Here is a 23,154-nt window from a genome sequence, read left to right on the forward strand (position 1 = left end):
TTTATGGAGTTGCCCTCATTGCTGAAGGCAGTAAATGCTGGGGGCTGCTCATCCCAAGTCACCACTAAAGATACATGAGGGCAATTGATTTGATCCCTACCAGTTCCACAAACACCAGGCGGAATTTAGGTAATGTGCTGCTAGTAACCCATGAGATCTGAGATTTAATTCCAGCTTCTTTGTCTTCTACTCACTAGACCTGGATTCTTATCTCAAAGGAAAGGAATTTATCGAATTAATTTCACTCTGTGTTGGCATGGTCACTATTCCCAGCCATGAGCAAATCCCATCATTGCATGCAGGCTGCAGCTCAGGCTGCTCAGAAACAGCAGTCAGTATTTTTAGAGCTATAACCATAGTTCTTTCCAGTGTCAGCTCTTTGGGTCATACATGTAATTTAAACAGTACATTTCTATTCCCTGCTAAGATGGATGTAACTGTCAGGAACATTATTTCTACTGATAATTACAAATTTGACATTCATTTCCCATGAATACTCTCTACTATTTGCTTAAAACTCACCTCCATGCATACGACTGCTGCCAAATGTTCTCTTATCAGAAAGCTGAGGCAGAAATGTCACATCTATAAAGAACACTCTTGGAATGGTGGGGTCTAATATGATTTTCTGCTACACAAAGCAAAGACCAGGCAAATGAAAAACAAACACAGGGAAAAATGGGCAACCTGAGGCCTCTTGTGTGGGCTGCCCAGGGGAGAGAGAGATCTTGATACAAGGTAGAGAAAAAAAGCTACTACTAAAGGAAATGTCCCTATAAACATCTTTGCTGTTTAATTCACCCAGCTCTTCTTCTGATACCCATTCTTCAATAGACAGACTTTTGTGACTAATCCCCCTTTTTGGAGTTTTACTGATTACCCAAATTGCTTCTCTTATGCCCTCAGTTGGTAGCTCAGCAGGAGAGTTCAGTGAATGTATATTTTCCTTATGGCATCCAGGTCCTTCTCAGGAAATTTGGATGAGATCAACCTAAGTCATATGAATTAAACCTGAAGCCAGCCTTAATTGCCCAAGTCCCTGGTGACACATGACAAACACCACAATGCATTCAGGTCTTTCCAGAACTGATGTTAGTCTTAGAATCTCAGCCAAAGTCTTCAAATAAAGTCAAAATTCCTACAAGACTATTTGGAGCTCAGTTGAATCAACATGTTAAATCTTGAGCCAAACCTGAATCTTGGTCTTTGGATCAGGACTGTGCCCCTTGCTCAGACCTGTTTTCCCCAGGATGCTCCTCCAGCTGTGGAAGCCATCAGGATCAGAGATTTATTTCTCCCTTTCTGGAGGGCAGGAGTTCCAATCTCTCAGTAGCACTTCTCAATCAACTTTAACTAAAAAAAAACCGAGTGAAATTAAGAGAAACACCTCACTACTCACCTCCCACAGTGTTCAGGCTTCATCACCCAGCTCAGCTGATCCTACATTCACACACTCCATTCAACATCCTATTTTTTGTTTAAATCCAAACACATGTCCACACACATTCCAAAAAAATTTACCCACCTTTTGGTTATTTTTGTATTTTTTTGATAACTCAATTCTTTTTAATTTGGCTTTATCCTTGCAAACTCAGGGTAGGTTTGGTTGTTGTGCTCTTCCCTCCCACCCCTCCGTTTTACTAATTTTGCATATATTTTCATAAAATGTTCTCATATATTTGCTGTAATTTTTTTTTTTTTTTTTGTGGACAAAGTGTAAGTGAGACAAGGATATTATTCACAGCCACAGAAACATAAGAAAGTAAAAAGGACTTTTTCCTTTCCCAATGAACAAAAATGACCTATGTACCCTTCAGTGTCTCCAGGTTTCCTTGGAAATGTATTCCCTTGCATTGTGCTTTAGTTTTTGTGGTGATGAGGGTTACCCAGTGCTACTGAAAAACCCAGCACCTGAGGCAGAAAGACAAACTCAGCTTTGCCTTTATGATTTTGGCTTTCTCTGCTTTAGGGACTATGTAGAAAGGCCTTAAAGATGAGTGAGTGAAGATTTACAGGTGCTGCTCCTCCTCTGGCACCACAGAAGGCAACATCAGCCCGATGCAGGGCACAAAGTGCAGGTCAGCTAAACAACCCAACACATCCCATTTTCCAGCATCTGCTGAGCCTCTACCTCTGGTGAAACGTCCTCCAAGATGGAAATCCCAAAGCCAAGACACCTGAGCCCTTCACCCACCCTCCACCTCTTCTGTGTGGTCCCACCAAGGAGGCATCAGTTTTACTCCCCAAGGGCTGCCATCCCCTCCTGTCCTCCAGCAAAGCTCAGCACAGGCTGTGGGAATAACTCAATATAAAGCTGGCATAAATCTCAACAGAAGAAATATCTTTTATCTTTAACCATTTACTCCCACTATAGGAATAATGGTAGCTCTTTTACATTTACATATAACTCTTGTTTGTTTGCTTTGATTTTTTTTTTTTTATGTCTCTTTGTCTTGGCACCTGCATAGCAGAAAACTTGACAGTTCAGTACAGAAGTTTGCCCCTCTCTCTGCTCCTCCCTTTATTTCCTCTTCTGCCCCTGAGGACTCGCAAGCAACACCCCCAAGGTCAAGAGAGAGTACGGTGTTACCCTTTTATGACGGATATAGAAATAACAAACATGCCTGACAGTTTTATACAGCTGCTAGAACGGGTTTAGTTTTCAACAAATGAAGAATTTCCTCTTTTTTTTTCTCTTTTGTATATTAATTACATTTTACAAATCTTATTTTTCCCTTTTTCTTTTCTTTCCTTTCCCCCCACTTTTCCTTCTTCCTTTTTACTTTTTTTCCTCTTTTTTTTTTTTTTTTGGTTTTTTTTTTGGTTTTTTTTTTGTTTGTTTGTTTGTTTTGTTTTATTTTTTTTTTTATACAGCAAAAAGATCAATCACCAAGGTGTCCATTGCTAAGTCCGGGGTTAGCAGAGTTTGGCTGTCATCTGGTCAGACTGTTTGAGGATCTCGGTGTTGTACAGGTCCAGTGCGTGGTTCACTCGGATGATCTCGCTGTTGGTGAGCTTCAGGCGGTGCTTGAGCATACAAGAGAACAGATCCAGCTGGGGCTTCCCCGGGGCCACTGGAGGCGCCAGGCGGTTGATTCGGTCCCGAATATCCAGCAGCAAGAGCATGACGGAGGAGGAGGAGTAGAACTGCCCGCCCTGCGTGTAGGACTGGTTGACCTGCTGCACTGCGCTGCGCAGGAGGTCGGCGTTGAAGCGCAGGCTGTAGCCATAGACCTGCACATCTGAGATCTTGATGTAGAACTGGCGCTTGGTGGGATCGGAAAGGTCCACGGGCCCTTGGCCGGTCTCATTGCGCAGGAGGGAGGGCAGCCGAGTCCGGCTGCGTAGGTAGATGTGGACGGTCTCAAAAAAGGTTTTCCACCGGTTGCCCAGCAGCAGGGTCCAGTTGTAGCACTGGCTGTTTTGGAGGCGGATTTTCTCCCAGCGCGGGTAGCCATACTCCCCGAAAGGCATATTCCAGCCCTCTGAGTGGCTCCCACTGAACGGGTTGACGTAGACAAAGAACATGGGGTCTAGGCTGCTGTTGCGCATCTGGCAGATGCGCATGGAGATCCCGATCACCATGTGGATGAAGTCCATCCGGTTCTTGTTGCTCTTCAAGGTGAGGGACATGCGTTTGCGCCACCGCGGGTCGAAGAAGGTGTCCAGGCGGATCTCGTTGCTGATGAAAGTGGTGTGCACATACAGGCGAGAGTCCATCTTCTGCAGCAGGTACTTCAGCTCCAGGTCCTGGAAGTCCAAGTCCGTCTCAAAGCTGATGAACTGCTCGCTCCGCTCGGAGTCCACGTTCTGGGGCTCACAGCGGCCTCGGTAAAGCTTATAGCCCTTGTTGCACGAGCCGCAGAGGGAGATGTTGGCAAGGCTGCACATGGCACAGCTGTTGTTGCCCCCGATGATGCAGGGGATGGGGCGCTGGCACAGACTGGTGCCACCATGGCAAACGCAGCTCCGCTGGCTTTCCAGAAAGGTCCCCCAGAACCCGTTCTCGTTGCAGTAGAGCAGGGACTGGACTCGGGTAAGCCATTCCTGTATCGTCCTGCAGGTGGGGAGAAGGAAGAATTAGCATTGTAAGGCCTCACAGGGACTTGGTGTTGGCATCTTGCTGGAGCTACAGTGTTTTCAGGGATATATCTGAGGCAGAGCTCTCGGAACATCGATACCCTGCTGAGGCATCTGGGAGCTATTCCAGTCTATTTCTAGACTGAATCTTTCATCTGCTGTTTACTCCTTTGGTGATGAGCAAAAGCCTTCTAAGAAATAGCTACCAGTTAGAAATGCTCATCTGATCTCTCTCTCTTCACTCTGCTCTAGGAGCTGATACAGGCACAGTGTCCTGCCAAGGATCCCAGCAGTGCTACAGTGACATGGGAATGGAGCTGATGAAGCCATGCCAGAGGCTGTGGGGCTATCAGACATCACAAGGGCAGCAGAACTCCCAGGCTAGCAGGAGAAAACTGCTCTTCAGGTCACTGGCAGTTGGCCCCACCCTCTAAAAACCAGACCTATAACAGGATAAGGCAAAGCAAGCTGCAAATTCTGCTTGTGGTGCAGAGCTCAGAACAGCAGAAAAGAGGGTGGAAGCCAGGATGCACAGAGACAAAGCTGCTAAAACTATTCCTTCTTAAACAAACCCAAAGATTGCTGCTAATTAACCACCTCTTGCAGTCTCTCCCTTAAAATCAGCCCCACTCACCCACCCCTGAGCCCCACCACTCCCACAGCTACTGTATCAGCACCTTCAACTCCACATCCTGCAGCCCTGGAACAACTCCTAGAAAATGACACTGCAACCCACATTCACTTTTTGCACAACCCACTTGCCATGTTGCCTTGTTTCCCCCTTTTCCCCCTTCCCACTGCCCCAGCAAAGCTGGGCACAGCGACTCCTTTCTCAACAGTCCTCAGCAGAACTCTCTGTGCAGCCGCTGCTCCCTCCCCTCCGTCTTCCCCCTGGCTAATGAATACTTCATTGTCTCCTCTGGGCAAAAAGTTCTTGGTAGTGCTGCAGTGAGAGGACTGGCTAATGACAAATTAGGATTCAGCCCCTGTAGAACGGGAGGAGTGATTATGGACAGAGGCTCTCAGAGCTGGATTAGTGAAATTCATGGCACCTGCATCGCCTGACCTCCGAATAATCATTAAGCTGTAGGCTGTATCAAAGAAGGCATTAAATGATACAGCAGCAAAGAACAGCAAGATGATTCGGGGGAGGGAGAGAGTGGAGGGATGAGAGTGTAAAACAGAGGAAAGTGCTGGAAGGAAAGAAATAATCAAGGAGCAGAAGCAGAAAAGTTGGGAAATAAAGAGAAGAAAATGTGCAGGTAAAAGGAAAAATGAGAGAGAAACGCAGTGGGCAGGAGTAACAGGGGTGGAGAAACAGAAAAAACAGTAACACCAACAACTGAAAGAGAACAGGCAGGAATGAAAAGCAGGAAGAAAAGGAGTGAAAAGAAAGGGGAAAAAAAGACAGGGTGAGGAAAAAAGGAAGGGCATTAGAAGAAAAATTCGGAAGTGTTGGATGTGGGAACAGGCAATTTTCACATTCTTCCTGTGGTACAGGGCTGCCAGGGTCTCTTTCCCCTGTTCCCAGCCAAGAGGAGCTCTCCTGCTGGTGGAAAGGACAAGGTTGGCTGGGGAGCTTGGGAGCAAGGCAGTGACCTCCATAAATATCTGCTGTAGAGGGAGACAGTGACAGCCCAGGTCCCTCGAAAAAGTGCACAGGGCTCCTCCTGATTCCTGGGACAGCTCTGCCTCGGAGGGGAGGGGACAGCACAGCACAGTGTGGCTGCAAAACACAGCCACAAGCTGACAGCAACAAGAATTTTCAAACCATCCCAGGGGGTTGAGGCTGCCTTCTGCTCACAGGTGAATTTTTGCTCACTTTTCAGCAATACAAATATGTTTTCACCCATCTGAAGCCTTGTGCTTCCTGTTTGGAAAGCCAGTCGAATGCAGCTGGATTTGTACAGTGCTGGATTGATGCTTTGCACAGGTTTTAGGGGTTGATAATGCCCCTGAGTTCCTGGGCCAAGGACTGCTAGGCCATAGCAGGGGACACAGTATAAATTAGTCAGGTGACCACATTCTGTCCATTTTGGGTGTGTTCTGTCTTAGAAAAAAAATCACTGGATAGTTCTGTCCTTCTTTATACTAACAGCCAGCAGAATAAAATGGGAAAGAAACCTCAGCTGATATCTTGCAATGGACACCATTAAATTTCCTGTTCCCCAGATGAGGTTTGTGGAGGAAGGATGGGAGGTTGTTTTTTGTTGTGTGCGTGTGTATGTCTCAGCTTTCAGCAAAGACACAAGTAGGATTAAAAAAAACAAGAAGAAAATGAAACAGGAGGCTACCCACCATCTGCTGATGGCAGCAATAAAGGATGTAATTAAATGAAAATACAGAATCCAGGGCAGAGCTGGGCATCGACTACAAACATGACAGTGTGAAGTGTGAGAGAGTGAGAGAGAAGAAAAGTGGTATAAATTACCCCATTTTTTCTTGCAACTGGGGCAGGTTAAGAATATACACAGGAACAGCCAAAGCCCTTCAGCTGACAGAAGGTAACTTTTTAAAACACACCCCTCTGATGGCTCAGGCTCACAGCACTGCACCTAAGACGTGTCAGAGAAGGAGGATGCTGGAAAGAGCCACTGTTTAACAGCTAAAATCCAGTACCAGAGTAGCCATTGATTTCCATTTAGAATTTTCCCAGGGAGGTGCTGGGAGTCCCCATCCCCTGGAGGTGTCCAAGGAATGCCTGGATGTGGCACTCCCTGCTCTGGTCTGGGTGACAAGATGGGGATCAAGCACAAGTTGGACTCACTGACCTTGGAGGTCATTTCCAACCTCAGTGATTCCATGATTCTAAAGTGAAAATAAATATGACATGCAGGCCAAGCTCTGAGTGAGAATTACTTTGCAGTGTTTTCTGACTGTTGCTCACTGGACACGTGGTTCCCTGGCAATGCTAGAAACAGGGAGCCAGACAGATTTTTCTTTTTATTTGCAAGGAAAAAAGGCAGGGACTTGAAAAGTTTGCCTTTGCCAACTCACCTTTCACTTTCCAACCAGCGCTAGCTGCTCTGGGGGTACTTTTGGGTTTTCTGTACAGAGCAGTGAAGTAAAAAATGCTATTTTTATTCTCAGCAGCTGTGAGATGTATTCTGGCTGGAGGCCAGAACATGTATAATCCCTCTCTCCATTGGATGTTATTTCTGTTTTACATCCAGTATTTTTAAATAAAACTACAGGTGATCATTCAACATCGAAGCTTTATTAACTGAGGAGTGGTCTCCTTTTTAAACCAACAGACTTGCCTCTGTTTTAAACCTGTAAACTTTCCTGGGTTTTTACAAAAGAAGTCCAGACCGAATAGACCTCTGTCTGTCTATCTATCTACATCTTTATCTATATTTTATATATCTCTGTCTCCTTAGCTGTTGCAAAGGGTCATGGAGAATCAGCCTAATTGCCAGAAGGCCTACTCTTCCTTTCTTATCTTCCTTTTGGAAGCACCACCTCTTCCTTTCCCTGAGGACAATCAACAGCAATCTCATTTCTTTTTTTTTTCACATTGCCTTTGAATGAATAATGCAGGCTTACAATTATGTGTATTAAAGAGAGAGAGGCTTGCTCTTAATAGAACCTTGCCATCCTTTCAAAGCCACTGGTATGCTTGATAAGCTTCTGTCACTCTGTACCGCAACAATTAGAAAATTAGAGTATTTCCCAGCTCTGTGAGGAGAAAGATGGGTTGCACCTCTTCCACTACAGAGCTCCTACCACACTGCCCCCCTGCCTAGCTGCAGATGCAGAATGACAAACAAGAAAAGAAATGATAATGCGCCTGCTGATGTTGACTTAAACAAATCAAGCACATCAGTCACTTAAAAAACCCAGCTGCCATCATCCATTCCATCCTCCTTCCCCCAGATTTCATTGTAGTAGTTGGAGGCTCCCTTTCTGCTTGGCTGGGTTTTTAAAATAGATGAGAAATGCTGGAGACATATTTGTCTAAATGTTTTGGAGCAACGTGGTTGGATGGAGATTTCCTTGCTGCTGCTTCACTTTAGTGTCATTGTTGTTGTGGCACAACTATAAAATCCACATTGGACATGCCTGTGGCTCCTCCAGCATCAGCCTGGTCAGAACAGCTCAGCCAGTTGGCAGAGATGGGCCAGGTTTAGGAAGCTCTCCAAAGACTTTATTTCATAATCTCTTACATTTAATAGATATTTCTCCTCATCCCTAGTAAGTCCATCAAATCTTTGTCCTGAAACATGAGATTTCTTGGTAATTAAAGAGGTGTTAAGCCCTGGAAGAGTTTTCTGAGCTGCACCAGCGTGAAATGAAAAGTCAGCGTGTTCAGCAGCCAGGGAGCTGGATGAGAGCAGCAGACAGCAGTCAATCTGTCAATTTTTCTCTTGAAACTGAATATTTAGGTAACGAAGGAAGTGGACAAACAGTTTCTCTTCAAATATTAACTTGGCCTGACCATTCCAAGAGAAGCTTGGAAGAAAAGGCACTCAGACTGATTTTTTTTCCATAAGATTTTCAGTATTCCTTCATTCCAGACAATGTAGAAAGACACAGCAAGAGATGTTTATTAAAATCCAGAAATGCAAGTCTCCAAAAATGACTTGAAGCAAACTCAGCTACAGGTTAGAGCTGAAAGGAGCCAGCAGGAGGGGATTATTAGATATCAATAGTTGCTGTAGCAGTAATGGAAAATCTGCTCTCTCCACCTGTAATAACCTTGCAAGGCTTCTGCTCAGTGAGGTTTTACAGGTTCACTTTGCCTCTCACAGCAGCAATGTGATGTATTCCAAATGAAACTAAAGCTTCTCTTTCACTCTGGAGATGCTGAGGAGCACAATTCAAGAATGGGCTGAAGCACCTTGTGCTCCACGTCCCTTTTAACAGCAAGTGGAGGCTGAAAGTTTGGCTGTGGATCTTGAGGGAAAACCACAAAAAAGCAGCTTAGTCTGCAGAACAGACTAAACATATTCTTGCAGAACTTAAAGAATAAGGGATGCCCTTCCCCTGGGTAGGTAAAACCACACTGAAGGGATGTGAGTGTAGTCAGGAACGTGACAAAAGTTACCTACACCTCCAGGAATTTCAACCCACTCCCAGATGTTACCGTTCCCCCCAAACATCCATGCCAACACAACCCACATCCAAACACAGCCTGTTGGGATTAGGTCCAAGTCCGAGCTCAGCTCCACCAGCCCCCAGCCCAGCCCCCCTGTGCCCGAGGAAGGATGCAGGTACCTTTCCCTAGGCAGCTGGTGGTTAGGATTGTGCCGACACCGGACACTGAGGCCAAAGAGTTTGCGGGCAGTGCGCTGGATCTTCTGGCGCTGGGCTTCCAGCGAGCTCTGCAGCAGCTTGTAGCGGTTCTGCAGGTCCCAGTCATTCCCCCAGTGCTGGTGGATGCTCCCAATGGTCAGGAAGTGGTTGCTAGGTAGCCTTTTCATGAAGGATTTAAACTCATCTGGAAGACACACAAGAAATGGGGAGAAATATGGAGGTTTCGGAGCTGTAACAAAGTTGCAAAGCTTTTCATTAGCTGAGGGAGAAAGAGCAGTGATGGACGAGGCCATCAGCGCTGCCAGAGGAAGGTGATGTCCATTAACTCACTGTTCTGTCCCTCTGCCCCAGGAAGCCACTAATTCCATGGCTGTTGCTGCTCCCATACAGGAAAAAAATCCCCTATAGTGAATATCAAGGTGAAACAACACAGTTAAAGTGTACAGGGTGGAGGAAAAAAAAAGAGAGAAATTCCCTGGAGCATGAGGTTATAGTCTAAGGGTTATAAACAAAAAGCTGGGAGTTGTAATCATTGTCAGTTAAAGAGTTCTCATTTATATTGTTTTTTAGCTGCTCCTGAAATGCTGTTTGTTGTTGAAGGCAAAGCATTTGGCTGTGTCATTAAAAAAAGGGGAAAAAAACAAAGCTGTAAAAATTCCCCAGAGGAAAGGTTTGGATGCTATTAAAATGTCCTGCTTTCGCATTTTTTAAAAAGAGCATTCTGATTCTTTCCTCTCATTTAACTCCATTTGAAGTTAAATGAGTTGCATTTTGTAATGAGGAAAATAAAATAAAATAGTTTGCAGAGCTCAGGTGAGAACAAAAGGTGTCAATTTTAGCTAAAGGGAACAAATCCAATTGATCGAAAAATATATTGTTCAATGTTGCTGTTTGTTGTGTTTGTTGTTTTTTGATCACTTTATTTCCATATTATTTTGTTTGATAATGAAAAAACCCACCATTATGCAGGGTTTGTTGGAGGGTTTTTTTTCATCACAATCAGAAATTCTGATACTGTTTCTGTTTATGATCATCCCTTCCTTCCTCCCTGAGAAGGGTGGTTTGCTCAGACTCTGATTACCAGGCTGGGACATCCTCAGATAGGAAAAAAACAGATGGTTCCAACTTTCTCAGGGAAAAATAACTCAATTTTTGATGGTAGAAAACCATATTTGACAGCGTGAGACCTTGAGAAATGCAATGAGTGGGACAATAAGAACTCCATAAAATGCAATAACAACAAGAGCAACGTTTTGTACCAGGAGAGAAAAACCCCATGTGGCAGCACAGGCTTGGGCACAACCAGCTGAGGAAGGTCCTGGGGACTGAGGTGGGTTAACAGCCTGTTCCACTGGAAAAAAAATGTCATACTGGGCTGAATCCAGCTGGTTGGGGAAGTTGATATTCACCTTTTCTTGGCACTACTGAGGCTACACCTGGGGCACCCACCTAAAAGGGATGAACAGAGGGAGGGTGGAGCTGAGGGACACCAGGATGCTCCAGGGCCTGAGCACAAGTTCTGCAAAGTCAGGTGTGGGGAGCTGCACTGGTTTCATTTGGTAAAGAGGAGACCAAGGGATAAAAAATTACTGCAGCAACTGCTCAGAAGGTACTCACATTTATGAACAAAACTCCTCTTTTTAGAGACAGTTGCTATAACAAGGAGCAATACACAGTTTGCAGCTTGAGAAATTAAAATGATTTACTAAAAAATTTCTTCACTTGGAGTTAATGCAGCGCTGGAACATGATCAGAGATGTATAAAAATCTCTCATTTTAGACTCTGCTAAACAAACCCATGGCTGACCTGACCTAGTGCTGGCTTTGGTCCTGCTTCTAGAAGGAGGCTGGACTAGACCCCTGCCATAAACTTCCCAAACATGACAACAAGAAGTACAGCCATCTTTTCCTGTACATTATCTACATTATTTCTGATCCTTTCCCAATCCTTTTTTTTTTTAATTCCTTCATCCTCTTTTCAGAAGGAAAAGAGGACAAAAGCAAAGGAAAAAAGTCAGAAAAGGAGAGCTTGTAAAGGCTGACATATTTTCAAATAAAAAGAAATAATCCACAGAATTAGTGGAGAAAATCAGACCAGATAATTTACATCCTATAGTACAAAGTTAAAGATATTTGCATAACAGATTTCCTATTATTCATCAACTTGCAGTTCATGCTTAACTGCCTAACAAAGGATATCTGTACATTAGTCAGTCCCATCCTGACATGGATGGTAAATGGATGTTCATGTTCACATCCTACTCATCACATGGTGTAACTGAGCTCCTCATAAAAATAATCATCATCACTGCACTACCAGCATCCATGGGACATCTGTTTATCTCCTTTCTCCCCCAAAGATAACTTAAGAGATTCTTTTTTTAAGTCATCTCGCAGGTTTTCATTCTGGTTTTAATGCTGCTTCCAGTGCCCTTCTCCTCCCCAAACCTGACTCTGTGCTTTTCCACGGGTCTCTGAAAGTACCATCATGTATAATTGCTTCTGTTGACCATGCTGATTACTCCAGGTACCTTTCAGCAGTAAAAGCCTTGCATTTGCTTCCCGCCCCTTATAAATCAATTTCCTCAAAAGCCTGTTTGTGCAGGAGCCCAGGCTCTTTTCCCTCTGATGATGAATGTGCTACATTTTTCATCGAGACGGGCAAGGCAGGAGTTTCAGTGCAGTGTGTACGTTTTGCTACCGCAGTGCAACGTTGGGGGAAAAACAAATGAGCAGCAAATCTGGCAAAATAAAAGCTGGATGGGGGTTGTTTAAAATTAGGGTGATGAAGGGAAAAAAAAGTACTTTAAAACCAACATCGTTTCTTCATTATTTATATTTATTTATAACTCTGCCTGGAAACCAACAGTATGGATGGGGATATTCATTATTTCTGGGAATAGTTCATTTTTAACCCTAAGAATTTCCAATTAATTAAAAGTCTGTTTGTCTTTATTGTTATTTTATTCCTCTGCACAGAAAGCCTTGCTGATGGCTGGGACTATACCTCCCGTGATGCAGCCTGGCCCCTCTTTCTGCCGAGTCACCCCATCCCTAAGGCAGTCCCATGGCAATGACTCAGCATCACAAGTGCCACCGCAGGGAATTGACAGGTCAGACATCTCTTTCACAGATTTAGTTTTCCTTTTGCCAGAGTTAAAAAAAAAAAAAAAAAAAATCCCATTTACATCAGAAGGCAATAGTCTTGAAAAAAACAAACAAATTAACAAATAAAACTCCACTTAATGACTTAATGACTTAATTAAAAGTTGGGGGTTTTTTAATCCACAGTCACAGATTTTTTTGACCAGCCATTCTAAAATGCCAAGAATAAGGCAGTGTGATTTTTCTCAATTTACACACAAGCAGTGAAGCACAGGGCTAAAAAAACTCCTGAGCTGATTCAAAGCAGCTTCAGTCCACTGCATCCTCCTTGACTTTGAAGATACTATTCCAAATCACACCAACTCTTGATTCACCCTGCATGATTTTTTCAGATTAACAGAGGATCCAACGCAGACCAGAAGCAGAATACAAATGTTTTAGGCTCTCAGTAGCTTCCTGTGCAAAATGGTATTTGCTTTCAGAGCACTCCTGTGACTTTCAGTCCACTTTATTGGAAAAGCCTTCAGATGTCATCAGAGATTTCTCCTCTGCTGTTCATAATGAAGAAAACCCCCTAGTTATTGGGAATATTTATTAAAACAAAGAAGCAAAACACTAATACTGCAGTCTTTTGTGATAGCAACTTCCATCTCAAAGGATAAGTTCACGCATGATGCATCAAAGTGATGAATCAGATGCAGCATCTTTAGACATAAAGATAATCACTCCATCTAGCCCTGAAAAGCCTCCAGCCCTGGGTGGAATATGGCAGAAATTGCACTGCAATATGTCACTTTAACATGGCAAATGAAAAACACCTTCCCCAGTTCAAATCTCAAGGGGAGGGAGCCTGAATATAATTATCTGCCCTGGCCTGTGCTTGGATCGAGTGCAGCAAGGACAGAATGTGACGGGGACAGAGACTGTGGGACTGGAACTCCCCTCTCCACAGGGCTCCCACCTTCTCAGTGCTCGGGTTAGATCCCCTGGGAAGAGAAGGGCTTTAATGAGACCAACCTGTGACTCTTGAGCACCTTATGTGAAGATCCTGTGCCAGAACTAACAACTGGTAACACATAACCAGTGGCAGAGCTGTGCTGGCCGGCACTGCCAGCAATCCTTGTAAACTTGTGTAGTACTGAGCTAGCAAAAGCTCCTGAAATCCACATTTCTGGTTTACCCTGGTGTTACCCACCCCATCCATGAACCCATAGAAACTCACAGAAAACCTCTGACCTCGTTAGCTGGTGACCTGTTCCTGGAACTGCCCAGCCCTGTGGCTCCCCAAGGTACATGGGGGGATCTGGTCAAGATGGGCATTAGCCTCGGGCCATTAATTCCCACTCTGACTGCTCAGCTGAGCACCAAGGTGACAGCATGAGTGGGACATAAGGATCTGTGCAGCAGCAGAAACACCAGCAGGGGCCACATGTTGAAGTATGAAGAAAATCCTCAATAGCCCTTCAAGGAAACATCACAGGCTACTGCATTTCAGCTGTTAAAGGGATTATGGTGACCTTCAACATGAAGAAAGAAAGAAAACTTAGGAAGAATTCTTCTTGAATTTGGCTAGATGGTTCTTTTCTCGCAGTTTTCCTCCCTGACATGGAGATCTGGGCAGTTGTGACAATAATCATTGAAGAAAATGTGTTGGAAAGCAGCTGGTTAAGACTGAAAGATGAGAATCAACACAAGGACAAGTTCCTGATGAAGTTCTGCTTGGTGCCTGTGTGGTTTTGGGGCAAGTAGGCCACTTGCTAAAGGATAGAATTCACTGGAAGTGTAGCTCCTTCCTACCTCAAGCCCTCAAGGGTGTGTATCCCATGAGTACAACACACCTACTATGGGTAAACCACTCCCACTACCAGCATCAACGTGGAACAAACTCTGCTGGCACCCCCAGCCTCACCTGGGGGGAAAATGGAAAAGAGAAATGTTCCCAGCAGCAGGCATTGCCCTGCAGGAGAGAGGAGTCATTTTCCTTTCTTCTCCCTGCCTCAAAGGAGGTGTCATCTGTCCTGTGTGTTCTTCTCCCTCTGAATTGCTTTCTCCAAAGCAGAATAAATCATTCATGCAAATCTGAAAAGCAATTTCTGCATCATTCATATTATGGGAGCTTCTCCATAGAACTATTAAAAGAGAGATTCGGAGATGGTTTGGTATGAAAAATCAGATTTTTAACCAATCACACACTTCCATGGAAAATATCCCTGTACACATAATTCCATGTGTGGTGTGTGTTCCTGTCTGTGTGTTTAATAGAGGGAAAATGGTACTCCCTCAAGACTAAGATCCTGGGTTTGGGCTCAATATCCTCTATTTTTTAGCCAAATTAGAGCATTATACTGAGGGAATAAAAGATTTTTACCTGATACAATCTGCCATGAATTGAGAAAGTGAGTTTTGCTCAGTTACCTGAATTCTCCAGATCTTTATAGGCTTCTGTCCAGGTCTTGGCCATGTTTGCCAGTGTGTACTCCATGATCTGGATGTCGGTGATGGGGCAGTTGCACTGAGGGAACTCCTCAGAGCACTGGCAGCCACACTGGCTGTCCCGGCAGATGTATTCGCCCTCCCCATTGCACATGATGTAACTCAAGGCAGACTGGACAAACTTCTCTTGTAAGTATTGAGGGAAGATGATCTGGAGACCTGGAGAGGTAGCAAGAGGGTTATGGGAGGAAAAAAAGTAAATTAAAAAGTAATTTCAGGTATTTATTCCTCAAAACCTGTTTCATTAGCAGTTTGGGAAAGTTATGGTGAAGAATTAAAAGCTGTCATGAATAAGGAAGGTACCACCTGCATCCCTCCAGGGCAAGTAGTGATTTAGCTGAGAACAGAGCCCATCTCGTGTGTGGGAGAAGGGCGACAAGTAACTTCTCTCTTCCCAGCACCCTTTCATCCCATTCCCAGATCCCAGCACAGTACAAAGCCCCTGAATGCAAAGCCTCCCTTAACCCCAGGTGTGACTGTTTTTGTCTCCTGAAACCAAGTGCTAGTTCAGAAGCAATGAGCATTATGCTGCTCTGGCCTGTTTTGAGAGACACTAAATGGGTTTGGTACCATAGAAAAAAGGAAAATACACACTGAAATGGAAAATAAGAAGGAATGGAAAAGAGAAGAAAGGTAAATAACACAAGACTGGATTTGTAAAAGACCCTTACAGAGTTAAGAGCCCAGCTCCCATAGCATAAATACAGGAGTTGGGTACCTGAGCCTTCACAGCTTGCTCCCTGCTAGGAAGGCTACTTGCCAAATCCTATAAAAGTGCAAATGGATTTAGGGCCAATGATTTCAGTGGTGCTCAGCAGATTTACATTAGCAGGGAGATCTACCCCCTTGTCCTTTCTCTGTGGCAAGTGTTTGTGTATCCATCCATCTGTGCAGGCATTAGTGTAAGTGCACCCTTGCTCAGGTACCAGAGGATGTAATAAGAGTTTAGGTGTTTGCCCTGTGCACAGTGTACATGGTTTTCCGTCCTGTCCTCCTCCAGACTCCCTATGGATCTCCCTGAGGATTCACAGCTGTTTGTTTCTATCTGGCAAGTCCTGCCTGTCAGCCCCTGTCGGTGTCTGTGGTGCAGAGGCAGAGGACAATGACTCCAAATGAGCCTTTCACGAGACCCCACTTGGAAAAGGCCAGGGACTTTGGAGTGGCAGCAAGAGGAGTTTATGGCCTGAATGGCAGCACTGAACTCCAGTGTAATGAAGGCACACGGGTCAATTGCCCATCTGTTTGTGTTTCTGCTGTGCTGAATTACTGGATTTGTGCCTGACAGCTCATTGGAGTGGAATGAAAATCAGACAATAATTCAGAGGATGAGAGTGTGCAGAAATGGCAAAAAGGGCTGTGACCCCTTTCAGGTGTGCAGGTCCATCTCTGATGGGTTGTGTTCACCCCAGACAAGAGAAAAGCCACGGGTGGTGACCCTGGGACCCCCATTACCCTTTTGGTTTTGGATCCAGAGATCCACTTCAGCCTTAATGAGGTCCCTCTGGAAGAGCAGGTTTGGGGGCTCAGGAGGCTGTGGAAGGCACAGGGAGCCCTGTTTCCTCTCCCCCTGGTCTAGGTGAGCACCAGGCTTGGTGGTAGCAAGCTGCCCTTCTGCCTGACCCCACTGGCAGCCTCCAGGCAGGATGATCTTGGAGCACTTTCCAGCTGGGAATATGTTTGTGACACTTGGACAGGGAAGGACTTCAAGCCTGGCATTCAGTGGCACAGTTTCTGCATAGATCCTGCTGCCTTTTTGGCTTTGCTATTGGGGACTGGAAGGAACACACAAAGAGCTGACCAGTACAGCATCCCTGCAAACACCTCACAACTGGCCTGCAGAGGATCATCATTATGAGGTCCCTTTGGTCTTTTCTGAGATGTGTCTCAACAAGAAGCTCAGATTTCTTCCTGCTGTCTTCAGGATGTCCTGAAGGTCAGCCTCTTCTAGGGATTGTAATGATAAGACAAGGGGGAATGGCTTTAAACTGAAACAAAGTAGGTTTAGATTTGACATTAGGAAGAAATTCTTCCATGTGAGGGTGGGCAGGCCCTGGCACAGGGTGCCCAGAGAAGCTGTGGCTGCCCCATCCCTGGAAGTGTCCAAGGCCAGGTTGGATGGGGCTTGGAGCAACCTGGGATAGTGGAAGGTGTCCCTGCCCATGGCAGGGGGTGGAACAGGGTGAGCTTTAAGGTCCCTTCCAACAGAAACCATTCTGGGATTCTCTGATTTATCTGAAACAACCCACCACAGAGGGATGGTCCCTTGTCAAATCCTCACATGGATATTAGTGATGGTCCCACTTGCCAGGATCCAAAACTTTCCTTCAGGATGGAATAAAGTGCAGTGCTATTGGAGAACTGATCCACAAAGGGGACTGGAGAGCCTGAAGGCAGCTGTACTCACTGAGCTTTCAAGCTTACATGAGAGCAGAGCTGGACTTCTTGATGTGCATTGACTCTTCATTCATGGTCCAAGTCCCATGAATACATTTTCCACTCTGCTTCATGGAGGAGCAACCTGCTCTGACTCTTTGAATATGATCAAATGACCTCAGGCTCTTAAGTTCTCCACAGTTTCTCTTTGAATTTTAACTTGGATAAAGCACAACAAGCTGCTTGGTCCCATCTACAAACGATCCTGACTTTGGAGATTTTTATTTTTATTTAAGGAATAGGGTGAAAAAAGCAACTGAAGTTTCAGGGAAAGCACTTCCCATTCCAAGGGACATCCTCCATGCATTCCAGCAGATGCAGAAACATGAATACCCTGTAATCTCCAGAACACAACATCTTCTAACACTGCAGTGCTTCACCTGGATACTCGCTTTTTGCCCATAAAACTCATGCTTTCTGAAAAAAAATAACATTTCCAGGATAACCTCCTCTTGTAAGAAATAATATCATGTTTAAGGGGCAATCAGACCTCTGTACCTCTGACCTAGCACCAACTCATCAAAGCACTTATATAAATACTTAACTTCATCAGTGGTTTTGCTTTACCCATCAGTTACCTGAAGCATTTGACAAGAAGCACACACTCAGAGCTGTGTTTGCACAGGTGACACCCAAATCCAGCCACTCATAGGAGCACCAGTGTGCACACTCCAAACACAACCCCCTGACTTTCAAACAGCCTGTAGGGCTTACATGTGACTCACATCTTCCAGCCAGGAATTTCCTTGTGGAAGAAATGAGTGTCACTGAAATACAGCTGTGCCTATTTCCACAGAAGTACTTTCATATATATATATATATACACATCAATATTCACAGATTCCTCATCATCCCCAGACAAGGGTAGATTCATATCAATTTTTTTGCTTTAGTTTTGAGCATCTCTGTGATCAGACCTCAGCAAGAGATTTTACAAGCACTGTGCCAGCAGCAGCATCTCACCAAGTCCTGGAATCCTCCCTTTCATGTGTAGTTCTATCCCATGCCCAGGGACTAAATATTGCTGCAATTCAGTGGGTTATGGTTGTCAGTAAAGCACAGGTGGCATCAATCTTTTGAGACCACTGCTGTGGTGCTACAGTTTCTATCTGTAAAGCAGGAAAGCTGTAATCCCAAGGAATATAACAGCCCCACAGAGCAGCTTGTGCTAGCTGGGAAAGCCCTGCTGCCAGCCACAACCCTAATAAAATATCCCAAATGCTGTGTTGTTCTCTAACAAATTTATTTGGGTATTTCAAACATTCAGAAAAACATATATATATTCAATCTTTCACTGTTGTCTACTGATGAAACAACCTCCTGTCAGCAGCCAAGAAGAGGGGCAAGCTGGTCTTAAAAACTGGAATATTGGACCATTTCCATGGGGACAATCCCTCAATCCAAGCCAGGGGGCACAAGGAATGGGCTCATCCCCAACAGCAGCCTCAGGAGATCATAACAGATGCACACAGTAAGTTTGCTGCTGACTTGAGTATCTTAGGTTTGAAGGTAACTTACTGATCAGAGGGGGAATTCTGCCACTTTGTAAAGCATAAAGTTCCTCTTTAAAAATGAAGAGAGGCACCAATTTGGTATAAGTTTATCTTAGATAACTACAGGCAGAATATGAAGTGTCTGACAAGGGAACATGTCCTTAATTCACCTAGAGAAACTATTAGAGAGAGATGTTTGGCTTTAGACTGTATATAAAAGGCTTCCTGCATTAAAAGAGGTAAATTTCCCCAGCTCTAAATTAAAGCTATTTGAAATATTTTCCACAGAAGAGTTCTCTGTTGAAAATGCAGTTTCATTGAAGCATTTTGTGAGAGCATGTTGACTCCAAAAGCACTTTTGACTTTCTAAATGTATTTTTTCATACTCCCTCATTTCACTGCACTGAAAAGCTGAAATGTTTTGTGCTTTCATTACCGTTCTGCCCATTTTGGTCATTACTGCTCTGCCCATCTTGGAAAAAGCTTCAATAGTAATTGTAATGTAAATTCTAATGTTATACTATCATATATATTATATAGGTATATAATATATCTCTCTATGTAGCTATATATGTATAATATAGAAGGGTATTTACAGATCTATAATAATATAATATTAAATATAGTAATATAATCTATGTAATATTATATAAGTATTGTATATAACATGCATTATGCATACTATTATAATATATGACCATATTTGATGCAGCAAACGACCTGATATGCAACATTTCCTGTTTATTGTTAGTTTAGAACAGCACAGAAGCATTATACCTCACTGAAATAGTGCTATGCTCCAATATTGACATATACTGTCAATAACAGTATTGATACAACAGGACGTGCCTCTGAAATGTGGATTTCCTGAAATGTTTTAAGGTGTTGCTTTTTTCAGTCAAATTTTCCAATTTCTGCCCAGGACACTTGTCCAGGGAGCACAAATTCCCCTTTTCCCACCATGTTGCTGTAGAGCTGCTGGCTTCTTGCCCTGCATCACCACAGGGATCCTGCTCCAGAAAGTGCTGGGAAAAAGGGAGACCTTCTGTGGCTCCTGGGATAAATATCGTGTATATATGTGTATATATATAGCCCAGTGCATGTCATACATACTGGGCCCACAAGGATACTGGCTTATAAATTAGGGATTCTTTCCTGTCCCAGTAACCACAAGTGCAGCACCAGACACCCTGCACCATCCTCTCCTGAAATCAACCTGCCCAAACCCTACATGGGCTCATGGAATCACTTCGGTTGGAAAAGACCACCAAGGTCATCGAGTCCAACTTTTGACTGATCACCACCACCTTGTCAACCAGACCATGGCAGTCAGTGCCACATTCCACCCAGTCTCTCCTAAAAGGCACAGCTTTGAAACCCCAACTCCCAGGGCTGGGCGGCAGCAAGTTCAGACAGAGAAATTCTCCCTGTCATGAAGAAGCTGCTCTTTTATTGAGCCAGGCTCAGAGCTGGAGTGACACAAAGGCAGGAGCATGGATTTCTGTCAGCAGCTCATGCTTGGCTGCTGATCAGATCAGAGGAGACTTGGTCACGATCCATTACCTGCTGCAGCCCTGTGACTAATTCCTAATGAGGCCTCTCAGAGCAGAGGAAGGATCCTGGGTAATTATCCCAAGAACCACACTCCAGATTAGGTAGAAAATGCAGGTGGAGCCTTAAAGGTCACTTTGATCTATTAGGAAGAGCTCCTACCTTCCTCCCTTCTCTTGCTGTCTCCCTTGGCTTGGCTCCAGCCTCTCCCTGCACTGGGTTCAGCCATGGAGCATGAAACCCATGTATGGTTGACCCCCAAGGTCCTCTGTCTGCTCCCATCAGAGATCACAGCCTCATCCCCTCTGTCTCCTAATTTTTCCCTCTTCCTCCACCTCCTTCCCCATCCCTTGGCTTATCTCCTCTCTTGTAGGATCAGATAACCAATAGAGGTCTATTGATTTACCCACTTGTCTGCCTAAACCCAAGCTGCCTGCTGATTTAGCTGCTTCCCCACTTATCTCATGTGTCATCCTTGGGTTTTCATTATCAGCACAGTGTAAAAAACCCCTCAAATTGCTCACTGTTAATTAGGTAAGAACCAGAACTCAGTGATTTGGGTAATCACTGGCATAGTGAAAACAACTTGCCTATGATTTTTAATGGCAAATAATAACAACAATAATATTATATCCACAACATTACTTGGTAAATGAAACCCAGTTTCTGTGAAACCAAAGATTAAAACAGCACTTGCCAAATTATACTCAAAGCGGAAGATGTAATGTAGCCCATTCATCTGAAAAATTAAAATTTGTGCAAGTACAAGGATTCCAGAAATAAAACCATCTGGGCAAATGAGCAATTAAATACCACATTTCCTTATTTTGTAAAAAAACTTGGGAATAACCTTCGTAAATTACATGCCCAATGAATTTCTTCCTTCTACTGAAGCTGACTTCTTGCTAACCAGCATGCATTTATTTATTAATTCAGCCATGACCTCTATCTGTTGACTTCTGGACTAGCTCCCCATCTGGGACTGGAGCCATGGCTTCTAGCATTCAAATAAAACCTCTGTGACTTTTCCCAAAGATTACGGTCATTAGAGAGTCCCAAAAGCTGATATGCAAACCTCTTACACAAATCAGCGATTCGGGAGGGATGGAGAGATGGGGGCAGAATTCTCCTTCAATATTGATTGAAGAGGTCACAATTTTTATGTTGGTGTGTGTATCATACACAGAAGTCCATCAAAATTCAATGGCAGAGGGCACTCAGACACTTCACTGGGGTCAGCCCTGGCTCTGCTCAGCTGAGCCTCATCTGAAGCCACCAGAAGCTTCAGGGAGCTTCCAGACACAACAGTGTCACAGCAAAGAGAAGAGGGGAAAAGGCTCAGAAAAAGGGCACCCCTCTCCCATTTCCACCCCACTCCCTGGTTCCTGGGCCCTACCTTGCAGGTGGAGTTTGCTCTCAGTGCTTTGTAGAAGGACAGAACTCACAGAGTCCAGATTGTCGTAGCTGTTACAGCCCAGGGGGCCGGTCCGAGTTTCTGTTACCTACACAGGATGTAGAAAAGAAAGAACGTTCCCTTTGACTGCAGCCTCACACCTTCCCCAGGCTTTTAAAATCTTTTAGTTCAAGGACTCCTTGTCACCAGCTGATATAACCCAAAGCACATCTTCCCTAGTTGGGAAAAAAGGCCCCACCCTGCACAGACACTGCTAATGTTTGGTGCAGTGGCAAGCTGAAAAATCAGAATGAATTGTGGCTGCTTTCTTCAGGGTACCTCAGGTTATTCTGGGCTTGGCAATGGGATCCTGCTTATTGATGTTTCTCATAGACAATCTCCACTGGAGAACATCAGAAGCCTGTAGAGGAATTATTCCCTGGCTTCTCGTATTGCAAAGCAAGAAACAGAGATGGATTGCCAGCCCACAGCGGTGCCTGGTGCTCCCACAACAGATGTGAACACCAGCCCTGTGCTGAGGATGGATGGAGGCACAGATGACCTGCAGTGCTGCTGCTGTTGGTTTCCAGCCACAGAGGAGAGCTGCCCTTCTGGAATTCACCACAGGTGATTATCTGCTGTCACTGTTTCAGTATCTCAACACAATCTCCCATCCAGAAGGGAACAGACTCAGCCATGAGACAGCACAGAACAGTAATGAGAGCTGAAACCTTTCAGAAATGGCTAACAATGATGACTCCATCCACATCACCTTCCCTGGAGTGAACTCAGCAACAATAAAATCCCTGCCCAGTGCAGGATGATTGCTTTCAGAGAAGGCAGCCTTTGCAGAGCCATTTTCCCTATTTTGTATTCTCTGAGCAGCTTCCCTTTCTTCCTGCTGCAACCCCCCAAGCTGTCTCTCAGTCCGTTTCATTCCAGATGCCTCAGTAATGCCACACTGAGTTTTTCACCTTTTCTTGTAGCAAATTCAGCTGAGAGATGTTTTGCAGCCTTACACCCTCAGGAGACAAATACTCCTAGGTGGCACAGGGTTGTTCATTTCACAGACCTGCCTTTCCCTTCCAACCTCCATAAATGATCTGGGTCCTCTGCTCCCTTTCTCCCTTCCAGAAGTCCCTGTCAAATTTAGTGAAAGTCTCCCATCCTACACAACCACCACACTGAATGCCCACCTCTTTCCAGACATTTGTGGCCCTGGGAAAATCAATTCTTCAACTGAATAAGAGAAAAACTAACCCTGGGAACAAAACAACTTGTGATCAAAGATATCAGACCGGCAAAGTCCTGCCCCAAATCCCTAGAGAATCCGTACAGGCACACAATCTT

General features: G+C 44.5%; 1 protein-coding gene across 3 annotated transcripts in view; it reads right to left on the reverse strand.

Annotated features, from left to right (window-relative positions):
• Window positions 1-1,581: 1,581 nt before the first annotated feature.
• Window positions 1,582-23,154, reverse strand: part of BRINP1 (BMP/retinoic acid inducible neural specific 1) — an 87,725-nt gene continuing 66,152 nt past the window's right edge. For all 3 annotated transcript variants that reach the window (XM_069031988.1, XM_069031989.1, XM_069031990.1), the window contains exons 5-8: window positions 21,808-21,913; window positions 14,857-15,093; window positions 9,298-9,520; window positions 1,582-4,057 (exon numbers count right to left, since the gene is read on the reverse strand). In XM_069031988.1, the coding sequence (XP_068888089.1) occupies window positions 2,917-4,057; window positions 9,298-9,520; window positions 14,857-15,093; window positions 21,808-21,913 (1,707 nt within the window). In that variant the 3' untranslated portion in view covers window positions 1,582-2,916. The remainder of the gene's footprint in view (window positions 4,058-9,297; window positions 9,521-14,856; window positions 15,094-21,807; window positions 21,914-23,154) is intronic.

The sequence above is a fragment of the Aphelocoma coerulescens genome, chromosome 17 (assembly GCF_041296385.1).
Source record: "Aphelocoma coerulescens isolate FSJ_1873_10779 chromosome 17, UR_Acoe_1.0, whole genome shotgun sequence".
In the NCBI taxonomy this organism is placed as follows: domain Eukaryota; kingdom Metazoa; phylum Chordata; class Aves; order Passeriformes; family Corvidae; genus Aphelocoma; species Aphelocoma coerulescens.